The sequence below is a fragment of the Crinia signifera genome, chromosome 5 (genome assembly GCF_055691185.1).
Source record: "Crinia signifera chromosome 5, ASM5569118v1, whole genome shotgun sequence".
NCBI classification, from domain to species: Eukaryota; Metazoa; Chordata; class Amphibia; order Anura; family Myobatrachidae; genus Crinia; species Crinia signifera.
The window spans coordinates 164,560,856-164,573,894 of NC_139221.1; the positions used below are offsets into that span (position 1 = coordinate 164,560,856).

At 42.8% G+C, this 13,039-nt stretch overlaps 1 protein-coding gene across 4 annotated transcripts in view; it reads left to right on the forward strand.

Annotated features, from left to right (window-relative positions):
• Positions 1 to 13,039, forward strand: part of LOC146079591 (centromere protein N-A-like) — a 110,488-nt gene that overhangs the window by 23,135 nt on the left and 74,314 nt on the right. For 2 of the 4 annotated variants that reach the window (XM_083186308.1, XM_083186306.1), the window contains exons 4-5: positions 12,147 to 12,206; positions 12,350 to 12,426. In XM_083186308.1, the coding sequence (XP_083042434.1) occupies positions 12,147 to 12,206; positions 12,350 to 12,426 (137 nt within the window). Of the gene's footprint in view, positions 1 to 12,146; positions 12,207 to 12,349; positions 12,439 to 13,039 lie in introns of all 4 variants that reach the window. The other 2 variants (XM_083186307.1, XM_083186305.1) reach the window with 1 other exon arrangement.

Here is a 13,039-nt window from a genome sequence, read left to right on the forward strand (position 1 = left end):
GAGTTGGGTGACAAAGCGGAAGTGACGTCGACGCGTTTCGTTCACTTGGCAACCGAACGAAACGCGTCGACGTCACTTCCGCTTTGTCACCCAACTCCCGAGGTCACGAGGTCACGTACACGGAGCCGGCAATTACATCCACTAATGCTGTCTTGTCCGGACACTACAAGCCAGCGCATTTAGCGCCTTTTCAGCCGCTCACAGCAGTCTACACTAGCTGCATTTGCAGCGTCTCCATCTGCCGTCCCTCATTGGAGAGAAGCATCGACGCCAGCACAATCTGTGCAGCGGGTTGAGCCACGGTGTCATCTGGATCCCCGCCCCTCCACAAGCATCCATCAAGGAGGGTGAGCATACTGTGTGGAGGTATTACGCTACCTGACTTTCTGCAATCCTGCGTTTTGAAGCGCTAACAGGTTACTCTCAACTTACTCCTAATTCACAGTGCTTTGGCGTCCATCTCCATCATTACCCTAACCCATTCATTTCATCACTAATACCCTGGCTGCTGTAACGCTGTACTAACATTGCTCCTTAAAGCATCTTTTGATCCATCTAATCATTACGTGACCCGCTCCGGAGCTTGATATATATTACTAAACACATATATGTGTTTCTTCTTTTTTATATGGTATCTGCCTGTGATTTTATTTATGTATTCTTTTTTCATGTATTTTTGTATTGTTTTTTGAATTTATGTGTACAAATTCTTTTTTAAAGATAAAAGTAAAAATCTTTTTTATATATATAAAGAATTATCAGTGATAACTAAATTGTGCCTTGGTGTCCTTCTGTTTAGTACGGTTCACTGGGAAATTACTTGATCTCAGCAGCGCAAGTGCAACAAAATCCTAGTCTTAAATAAACACACTGACACACGTGAAAAATAAAAGTTTAATACATACATAACACATACATACTGATACTTACCTTTCTTGATCCCGTAGGTAGCCCTGGTCCTGATGTCCTGGTCCGTGTCGGCGTCTGTATCCATGTCGGCATCCCTGTCGGCGTCGGCGGTCCGGAGTCCGAAGAAATCCATTTGGGAAGCTGTGGAAGGAAACCATACTCACCTGTCCCAGCGCGACGTAGTCCAGGTAAGGTCTTTGCAAAAAAAACAAACCGAACACCCGAACCAAGCGAACAGGCAGAGAGCCGCACGGTGTGTTTACATCGTGCGGCTCCGCCCCCGAATGCCGCTATTGGCCGCCTTGCGGCCTAGCGGCCAATAGCGGCATTCGGGGGCGGAGCCGCACGATGTAAACAAACACTGTGCGGCTCTCTGCCTGTTCGCTTGGTTCGGGTGTTCGGTTTTTTTTTTTTGCAAAGACCTTACCTGGACTACGTCGCGCTGGGACAGGTGAGTATGGTTTCCTTCCACAGCTTCCCAAATGGATTTCTTCGGACTCCGGACCGCCGACGCCATCGCCGACAGGGATGCCGACATGGATACAGACGCCGACACGGACCAGGACATCAGGACCAGGGCTACCTACGGGATCAAGAAAGGTAAGTATCAGTATGTATGTGTTATGTATGTATTAAACTTTTATTTTTCACGTGTGTCAGTGTGTTTATTTAACTCTTTCTTTTACTGTGGAACTACAAGACCCAGCGGGCCCTTTAATGCCCCGCAGGCTGGGACTTTTGGTTCTCCAAGTCCCAGCTTGCGGGGGAGGCTTGCTGGGACTCATAGTTCACCAGTAAAAGACAATGGTTTTTATTCTATTTTTTACACCATACCATCAGCTCGATGCCCACCGCCCAGGGGCATCGAGGACAGCACCAGGCTTCAGCCTGGTCAGGTAAGTCCTGGAGGGGGGGGACCCCTTTATTGGGGGGGTCCCCACTCCCCCAGGGCCCCTGGCCAGGCTGACTGGTCGGTAGGGTTAATGCTTTGGCCGCGGGAACTTATATCATAAGTGTCCCCCGGCTGTGGCATTACCCTGCTGGCTGGTTGTGCCTGGGGCTGGTTCTTAAAATACGGGGGACCCCTAGTCATTTTGTCCCCCGTATTTTGGGAACCAGCCCCAGACCTGGAGCCTGGGGCTGGTTGTAAAAAATCAGGGAACCCCTATTTGTCGGGTTTCCTGATTTTTTATTACCAGCCCCGGCTCTTTCAGCCTGGTGCTGGTTACGGCAGTGGGGGGTACCCCACGCCGTTTTTTTTTTTTAATTCTCTCCCCCCCCCCCCCCTATCTTTACACTGCTTAAACGGGTTTTTAAACGGGTAAGTGTGAATGTGACAAAAACAGCTTTTAAACGGTAATTTACCGTTTAAAAGCTGCAGTGGGAAAGAGTCTTTATGGCTCTTACCCGTTTAAAGACCCGTTTAAAAAAAAACGGGTCATTACCCGTGTAGGCAGTGGGAAAGCAGCATCACTTATAGTACTGTATCAGTTGCATACCTTGTAACCCTGCCATCACTGTTCTTCTTGTGAGTTGCATTCTCACAATGTTTCCTGCTACTGGGGAAATGTTTTGTTTTTTTTGCAATAAAATAGTTCATATTAAGATCACCAAAATCATTGACACAGGGAGAAAAAACACTCTCAGAAAACAAGGTACCATCAAAATCAGTATAGTATACAATTATAAATTAACAACAATAAAAAGAACAACATAAAACACATCATAGGCAAACATTTTTAGGACATTAGGGATAATAACAGTAAATAGAAATGGAAAATATTAAGAACAGAGGAAAAGTGGGGGAGAGTAGAAACCACCCAAGAAGGTTGGAGGAAATAATAATACCACTGCGGGGCAGATTTATTAAGCTCAGTGAATTGATAAAGTGTCTGGTTTGTATCACCGGCCAATCAGTTCCTAACTGTGAAGTTACAGGCTTGGTTTGAAAAATGACAGGTGGGAGCTGATTGGCTGGTGATAAAAAACAGACACTTAATCACTTCACTGAGCTTAATAAATCTACCCCTATGTGAATTAACAGCCACCATGAACATTATTGAGGTAGGAAGGAGAATTTTTAAAAGGAGCCATGGGCTCCAAATAGTTTCTAAAGTCTCTGATTTTAGTAGCTCCGGCCATAATAAGGGTATCCATGGTCATAGAATTCCAGTCTGGTGAACCATTCAGCTATGGTGGTGGTTAGGGGGTTATAGATTTCCAGTGAACTGGATGCACTTTTTATATTTCATGTTGCGAAATAACTTCCTGGACTAACACGTCTCTAGACAAAGATGTCACTAAATTCCAAAAGGGGCGTAGAGCTACACAGTACCACCAAATTTGGAATGGGGAGATGTTCACGGTGGAACATGTTATACTAGGGTAGGGTTTCAGGAGTGCAATGGAGTATTGTGTAAAGATAAAAATACATACTCTGCAACATACGGTATAAATATGAAATAGAAATGTATTTGTACTTAGCTATAGAGGTTGATCAAAGTTTTCCTCCAAATACAGCAGGCATGTCCAAACTGTGTCCCTCCAGCTCTTGTGAAACTACACATTCCAGCATGCCTTGCCATAGTTTTAGCGTTCCCTAATAGCAAAACTGTGGCAAGGCATGATGGGACATGTAGTTTCACAACAGCTGGAGGGCTGCTGGTTGGACATGCCTTAAAAACAGCGATCAGCACTTCTTCTTCTCGCTTCTTCAGTCAGCGAATCTTCCAAGGAAAAATTCTAGCTTCATAGCTCCAAAGTTACTAGAAGCTGCATGGTCTTAACAGCTGATCTTTCTCTCCTATTTGGGCAACCTCCTACTATGGTATTATACCCTAGTATATACAAATACCTTATTTAGACAAAGACAAAAAATCCAGAGAAGGGGGCTGTTTGCACTATGAGCTGCAGCACATGGTGACATGCTGGATATGTGTTACTACTTAACCTGTATAACCAATCCAGTGTCAAAGTATGCCCTCCTGTACTATGATTGTATTTACTAGGGCAGTGGAATCAAACTCATGGCCCTCCAGCCGTTGTGGAACTACACATCCCAGCATGCCCTGCCACAGTTTTAGCCATCCATTATATAAAATCTGTGGCAGGGCATACTGGGATGTGTAGTTCCACATGGGATGTGCCCCCGGACACTTGCCAGGGGTGCCTTGGGTTGGTGGCCCAGGACTAAGTTAAATTATTTATGTACAGTGTAACAGACAAAACCAGTTCTTGTGGCTCCCAATCATTACATTTGTGGACCAACGAAGCAAATCCCCCACAAGTGACCCCAAGTATGACATAAAACACCCTCTTACTTAATTAAATATTTTTTCCTGAATTTATCAATAAGAAACATTCGGCACAGGGGTGAAAATTATTTGAGGCTCTGGGGCGCCGTAATTCAAAATAGTTTGGGAACCACTATAGTTCCATTTCAATGGAAGGGAATCAATGGAGAAGTGGAATAACACTAGATTTGCCCCAATTAATTAGAAGTCTAGAATATTGACCAAATGTGATAATGAGCTTAAGGAACTTGGGCATAGACCTTGCATAGTCATTTTTAAAAAGCAAGATGTCCTGCGCATAGAGGGCAAGTCTATCTTTTCTAGTACCCATCCTAATTCCCTGAATATCTATATTAGTCCACAACAAACAGGCCAAAGGTTCAATGGAAATAACAAAAAAGTAGGGGAAAGAGGTGTCCCTTTACAAAAGAGAAAAGGATTGTAATACATAGCCATTTCCAGAAACTCTTATCTCCGGGTTAGAGTAAAGTAGTTTTTTTTTTTTTTTTAAATATAGTCTTTATTTTTACTTTCTTTTTCATATACAAAAAAAAAGACAAACCACACAGATTTTATACACATATACATAAAATTTCCTTTTGGACATACATTTTACATGGTAACATATCGATATCACTACTATACATGCATTCTTATCCTTACCACATATACCCACCACCCTCCCCCCCCACCCTCCCCGGAATCAGTCTATTTCCTTCCTATTTATGGACTTACTCTCTCTGTTGTCCTCCCTTCTCTTTCTACTGTGTGTACACTTGTGATACTTTTATTATTCTCCATTATAATATTTTGATTTCAACCAAATATCCCATATCATGTGGAATTTATTTATATTTCCCCTCTTTGTGTACATATATCTCTCGTGATTTATTGTGTTATTTACTAACCTTATCCATTGTTTACTATTTGGGCTATCATATGCCAACCATTTCCTTGCTATTAAAACTTTAACTAGTGTCAATAGATTTATAATAATTTGTGTTTGGTGCTTCTTTATCCCTTTTAGTATTACTTTATTAAATAAACATACTTTCTTATTTATCGTGAAATCTGTGATGCCTACGTGTCTTATTTTATCTTCTACTTGTTTCCATATTCTTTGAATGTGTCTACAATCCCATATCATATGTATGAAGGTTCCCTGACTGGCGCTACATTTTGGGCACATGTCATTGTGATAGTTATCAAATTTCTTTAATTTGACCGGTGTCATGTACACTCTGTGGAGAATAAACAATTGGATTTGTTGGAATTTTATTGAAGCTGTCGCTTCCGTTGGGGATGCCTGCATCTTTGCCCATTCCTGCTCCATTATATCCCCTATATCTTTACTCCATTCCTCTCTATTCTTGTTTATTTGGGGGCTTTTTAGGTTCTCTAATAATATTTTATAAATATCCGACACCTTCCTGTTCTTTCTAGGGTCTACAATCTGTTTAATTACCGACTCTTGTATGACAACACCCTCTGCCCCATAGGTGGCATTCAAACAATTCCTTAGCTGCAGGTATCTATAAAACATATTTTTCCCCACATTATACTCTGTTGCCAGTTGTTCAAATGATTTCACCCTCCCTCCTTCATACACTTGGTGCACACTTTCTATACCGACCTTATTCCAGCATATCTTTAGTTCTTTATTTCTTATTGCGCTGTCTTTCCCTCTTCCTAGTGCCCCAATCGATGTTTCCGGATCTATCCCTTCGTTATCCATAATTTTACTTGCTACTTCCCATACTTTTATATGCTTATTAATTGTTCCTCCGTTCTTCTCCAACAGTATTTGTTTTGGGGTATATCCTACCTTAGCCTGCGCTACTAATTCTTTTAGATTTTCCTCCCCCTCTCCCATCCATTCCTTCAGGTGCCATAGTTGTGATGCCATATAGTATATTCTGAAATGCGGTAATCCCATTCCCCCTTGTTTTTTATTTCTTATCAATGTATCTATTCTTATTCTAGCCCTCTTTTCCCCCCCAGATTAATGATGATGTTATACTGTCTATTTTTTTGAAAATCCTACCTGGGATATACAGTATGTTGGAGATTGTAAGAATATGTATAACATCTTCGGCAGTACCACCATGTTTATTAAGTTTATTCTGTTGGTGACAGATAGGGGTAGTTTCACCCACGTTTTCATTTTCCCTTTATACCATTTAATTAGGGGCTCTATGTTGATTCTGACGAAATCCTCCGCATTGTTGGATATGCGTACTCCAAGGTACTTCATGTTATTAACCCATTTTAGTGTATCCACCCCATCCGGATTTTGGGGGCACTCTCCTCTTAGGGGGATTTTATTAGACTTGTCCCAGTTGATTTGTATCCCCGATCTTCTCCCAAATTCTTCCAGGCTAGCTAATACTATTGGTATTTCTGTTCTCTGGTCTGCCACATAGATTAACATATCGTCGGCATACAGTGATATTACTTGCTTTTTGCCCCTTTCCTGTCTTTTACCTATACCCCTCAGGTTTAGATTTTGTCTAAGAGCGCATGCAAACGGCTCTATTGCCAGGTTGAACAAGACAGGGGATAATGGACACCCCTGCCTCGTTCCCCTGGCCAACTCAATTGTGTCCGTTACATAGCCGTTTACCTGAACTCTTGCCCTTGGGGCTGTATACAGGGTTCTTATCCAACCTATAAATCTCTCCCCAAAGCCAAACTTTCCTAGCACCTCCCATAAGTACCCCCACTCTATGCTATCATACGCCTTAGCAGCATCTAATGATATAATGGCAGCCTCACCCTCTCCCTTTTGTTCTATTTGTATATTTGTGTAAAATCTTCTAATATTTTTTGCCGTGCTCTGGTTTTTACGGAACCCTGTTTGGTCACTATGGATGAGATTTACTACCACACATTCCATTCTTTTTGCTAGTATCTTCGCTAGTATTTTGGCATCTGAGTTAATTAGTGAAATTGGCCTGTATGCCTCCAACGCTCTTGGGTCTTTATCTTCCTTTAATATTAGTACTATCACTGCCTCACGCATGGTTTCTGGTATTACCCCCTTCTGTAGACTGCTATTAAACATCTCTGTCATTTTTGGTGCTATTTCATTGCAAAATTTCTTATATATTTCGGATGGTAATCCGTCACACCCAGGTGCTTTCCCAGCCAGGGTTTCCTTTATGGCTTGACATACTTCTTCTATTGTTATTTGTTGTTCTAACATTTCTCTTTCAGTTTTGCTTAGGTTAGGCATTTCTATCTTGCTCAGGAATTTTTTTGTCTCCCCCCCCCGGTGTCTACTACTGTGGAGGTGTACATCTCCTTAAAATATTGTAGGAACGCATTTGCGATGTCCGGTGTTTTGTCCACCACTATACCATCTCCCCTTATAATTTGTACAATTTTGTTATCATTATTTTTTTCTCCCTTAGCCAATTGCGCCAGATAGCTGCCCGGTCTATCATATACTATGTATCTATTATGCGCTAGGAAGGATTCTTGTTTTACCACCCTTTTTTGGATTTCATCCATCCATATTGAGTTTGCACTTAACCATTCTAGTTTGGCTTTCTCTGTCCTCTCTTGCCAATATTTCCTTTCCAGTTCTTTACTCACTTGCTCTACCTCCACATTTCTCTCCCTTGCCTTCTTTTTTATATATGCAATTCTCTTTATTAGCAGTCCCCTTACATATGCTTTCCCAGCATCCCACACAATTTCCCCTCTTGCTGATCCTTCGTTGTTTTTAAAGTAAGTTTCCCTCCCCCATCTGCTCCAGCCACGATGGATGACATTTCCAAATCCTCCTTCCTTTTTCTAAATCCTCCCTCGGCTGGACCATAATGGGCGCGTGGTCGATGATACCCCGTGCCATATATTCCACTTCCTCGATATAGGGGCACAGTGCATTATCCATCCATGCCATGTCTATGCGGGATAATGAATCATAGGAGTGGGAATAGCATGAGTAGGTGTTGGTTTTTGGGTGCTTTTCCCTCCACCAATCTTTCCAGCCAATATCTTCTATAAAATGGTGCAACCCCTTGTTTCCCATGTTTTTACTAGGGCCTCCCTTTTTCCACCTATCCAGGCTGGGATTGAGTACATTGTTCATATGCCCCATACATAGTACTGCGGCCCCCTCAGATTTGGCCGTAAATTCCACGGCCCTTCTCAGCACTTCGTACTGGAAGGGCGGCGGAATATACACTGCCAATATACACATCCGCCTTCCACAGAGTTGACCTTGTAAGAATACATATCTCCCCATACTGTCAATTTCTTGTCTTTCACATTTAAATGGAGTGTTTTTATGGAATATTACCGATACTCCTCTAGCTGCGTTAGAGAAGCAGGAATGGTACATACTGCCGACCCATGCCCTTTTTAGGGCTTTAGTTTTTTCTCCCACCAAATGTGTTTCTCCCAGACATATCACTTGTGCCCCATATTTTTTTTTTTATTTAGCACCGTAGACCTTTTGATCCGTTCATTTAATCCTCGTACATTCCAATATACTATCTTCACCATATTTAGATTATTTTTTTTAACATATTGTTTAAACACATTCCATAATTTTACTTTAGACTGATCCCTCCCCCTTCCCCCCCTCCCTGTATACCACCCCCTCTGCAGTATACCTTCTGTCCCTCACCCACCCACCCCCCCTCCCCTTATCTACACAACACACAGTCTTACACATTTACGTCAATCACTTGGGGCAAAAACAAAAATTTCCCAATGTGATCACTCTCACGTGTGAGACCCCTGACATTTCTATTATTCAATATACATTTAACCTGAGAGAAGGAGAGAGAGAAAAAAAAAACCACACCGCCTGATGACAACATATCGGCAACTTTCATTTTTTAACATTTTAGCTGCTTATTTTCCCTCCTTGGGTTTATAGCTTTCCAACCATCTAGCCGCTTCTTCTGGGCTGTTAAGGAACTTGGTTTGCCTTTCCACAATAATCCTCAACTTTGCCGGGAACATCATAGAGTACTGTATGTTAAGCTCTCTTAGCTTTCTTTTAATGTTCACGTATTTTATCCTTTCTTTTTGTACCTCCTTGGCAAAGTCTGGGAAGATCATTACATTACACCCATCTATTACCAGGTTCTGGCTTCTGGCCTTTCGAATTATAATGTCCCGATCTCTGTAGTTAAGTAGCTTTGCTATTAGTGTCCTTGCTGGAGCTCCTGGTGGCTGTGGTCTCATAGGCACCCGATGGGCTCTCTCCACACAGAACTGCATCGTAAATTTCTCCCTGCCAAACTGAGCTACCAGCCATGTTTCTAACCAGGTCTCAGGATTAGCCCCCTCTATTCTTTCTGGTATGCCAACCAGCCTGATGTTATTGCGTCGGAGACGCCCCTCCATTTCTGCCATCTGGCTCTGGATAAGTGTCACTGACCCAGTTAATTCTTTGATTTGTTTTACCATGGGACCCTGTATGTCTTCCACTTGGGATATCCTGGTTTCTGCCTCTTTGATGCGGGTCTGCATATTTTGTACTGATTGCCTTAAGAGCACTATTTCTGTTTGGGTCTGCTCTATCTTGCCACTTAGCCTTTCCTCACTTCCATTAATGGCCTCCAGTAGCTTTTGAAATGTGGCTTCTGGCACGGGGTCTGCCAGTGTTGATTTAGACAGCACTGATTTTTTTGGGGACATGGATTCACGGGATTCCGTATTTAGGGATTTAGACTGGCTATTTGTGTTTCTTGCGAATTTTTCTAATTTTGCAGCAGCTGCTGCCTGCCCAGTCTTTTCCATGGTCCTTGTGTTATACTTAGAGAGCAGTTTCCCTTCCACCTCTCCCCGCTTTTTTAAAGTAGATATGTCCTGCTTTGTATGAGCACAAGGATTTTTTTTTCTCGCTCACCAGTCAGCGCTTCTCAAATCACCACTTAAATGTATTCATTACAGTCTTGCTGTGGTATACCCCAGTACCTTGTTGCAGCCCAACTGACCGTCTCTCCACGGCTGTCCGGTTCCTCTGCTGCTCTGTTATAGGCTGCAGAAGGTCTCGCTTGTCTCCTTCTCTGTCTGCCAGCTCTTCCTGGCCACCCGGGAGCTGCTTCAACTTTTTGTAGTCCGGCTTCACTTCCCCTGACCGTGCTATTACACAGCCGGTCCCGGCGTGATACACGGCAGGGTCCGACCTGATGCTGTTATCTGCGGCTGCTCACTGCGTCTCCTCAGCGCAGCTCCCCTTTCCGTCCTCCGTCACCTCCCGGCACGACTCGCTGTGCTGCTTACTTGTCTGTTGCTGGGTCTCCCGGCTGCCGCCCGGACGTCACTCCCCGTCACTCTCCTGCGCCCAGCGCGTCAGACTTCCGGAGCGCTCGTGCAGGACTCACTCCTGCCGGGATCGCCACCTCAGTCACCGTCTCACACCACCGCTTCCTCCTTTTAGAGCACGCCGACAGGTAAGCTCTGGGATGCCGCAGCCTCACAGGGTCGTCTCAGACGGTGCTTCTCTCCCTCTCATTCCGTACACAACATGCCAAGGGTCTCACAGGCTCCCGCTCCTACACAGAGACTTCCGTGATCACGCCCCCCCCCCCCCCAAATGACCTAGAGTAAAGTAGTTTAATACATTTAATAAAATTCGGATCAATGCCAAAATTACAAATTGTCTCCCATAGAAATTCGCATTTTGCTGAATCAAATGCCTTGATGGCATCTAATAAAACAATAACAGAGGTGTGAGCATTTTCAGATGGGTAAAATGACTTCTGAGGTTATGGATGTGGATTTTCCTGGCATAAAGCCTGTGTATAATTTGTGATGTGACCTGATGTAATGGATACATTTTCTACATAGGACATTCTTTGGGATATGGTTTTTGGAATAATGCTCCAGTACACTGTAAACCTGGTGGGGAGCCAATATTTCTAAACTTACTATTTTAATCCTCCAACAGTGAATCATTTGATTATTATATGCTTGGACTGTGCCTTTTACATTAGGAGCCAGATATCATCATTTGTCCTACATATGGTGTCCAGTTACAACAATAGGAGTGCATATGTATGTCGTGGAATAATGTGGGCAACACACAGGCTTCACAATGAGGTTACACTCCAGAGAAACCTAAAGCAATCCCCACATTTCCCGGCCTATTGCCCAGCTGCTAAAAGGCACTGGAAATCCTGGTCCTCTGCGCAGGACAAACATAAAACAGGAACTAACAGGTGTCGTTAATTAGCTGACATCGATTCACCACAGATCTTATGAAAACCCGCTGCTGATGCTGTTCTAAATCCTGAAATGGATCTTCCGCATTCACTTCATGTAGAAGTTTGCTGTCCCTGCCACAATATTGTAAAGTTAGCAGAAATAAACTCAAATTGTGGTCAAATACAAATAGAAGGGTTGTTAAAACCTGTTTCCCATTATTTTCTATAGCTGTTGTATATAGAAACAATGCTTTTGGTGGTTCACTTTTTCATTATTCCTTTGTATTTGATAAAATGTTCACTTCCCATCTAAGCAGAAGGAACAATCACAAGCTGTTAATTAAAATATTGCACTTTAATTGGTTTGCTTGCTTTCCCTTTCCTACTTTTTTTTCCCATCAGTTCAATGTCTGATTAAGAACAGCCATAAATTGCACTTACGGTACTGCTTAGCTTGTAGGTTTTTGTTTGTGTCCAAAAATTAGAGCTCTATCCATTTTCACACAAATACAATTATTTCATCCCCACATATCTAATTGAATTGACCCCTTCAAGCAGTGGTGCTCAACATAAAATGCTTATAATCAAGGGTACTGTGATAAAAGTTGGGGAACCACTGTGTAACACAAAGTGATGGTGTCAAAGTGTAGTAAGCAATTCCTCTAAAATGTGGATCATCTTTTTTTATGCAAATCAACATCACTCTAGACTAGTTAAGTAAGGCATTGCAATTTAATTATGTAATGGGTCACCAAACCTGTTCTCTTTTCCACAGTAAATCAAGCTACCCCAAATCTGAAAACGTGGTATGTTTATCAAATGTCCATGCCATCAGGTAATTACACGGAATTGTCAGTGTCACTGTGTCATTATCAGTTCCATAGTCCTCTTCAGTACCATATGATAGCCCTTAATGTGATAGGTGTATACATACTGTGTTTCAAGTTCTACCACTTCTATTATCTGTTTGCTTTGCAGATCCTGAAATGTTTCCTGTTGAAGTGTCGGAATTTAAAGAACAGTTTGAAAAGAATATTTATGCTGTTGTGAAAAATGTTGTGAAAAATGTAAGCTTTACAATGTGCTTGTTTTCTAAAAGTTATACTATCAAATAAGTACTATTTAAGTTTATTAACTTCTTGAAAGGCCACATTTATAAATGTATACAGCAGAAATACTTTTATAATCATTTTCTATAATAGAAGCCTTTACCAGGCAATTTGAGGGGTATGGGTAAAAGCCAGAACAGGACCCCCTCTGCCGGACCGGACGTCAAACTCTGCATTTTGGAGCTTGTAGCATCCGGTCCGGGGGGTGTCCTGTCCGGGGGGCTGCCTGTGACACCTGTCACCAAGGAGAGGAGGAGGGGGAGGATAAAGCCTCCCTGTATGGTCCACTATGTAGCAAAAACCAGAATGGTCCGGACCACACGAAGAGACTGTAATCTCCCCTTCCCTATGTCCCTGGTGATAGCTATCACAGGGACCCCTCCCCCCCACCCCTGACAAGGGACCCCCCAGATGGGACACCCCCCCGGACCGGACACTACAAGCTCCGGACTGAGGATTTTAATGTCTGGTCCGGCGGTCCGGGGTATAGTCCGGGTCCGGTTTTTACATAGTCTCCAATTTGAGATTTGCAGATACTTGCACAAATGTTTAATTTGTT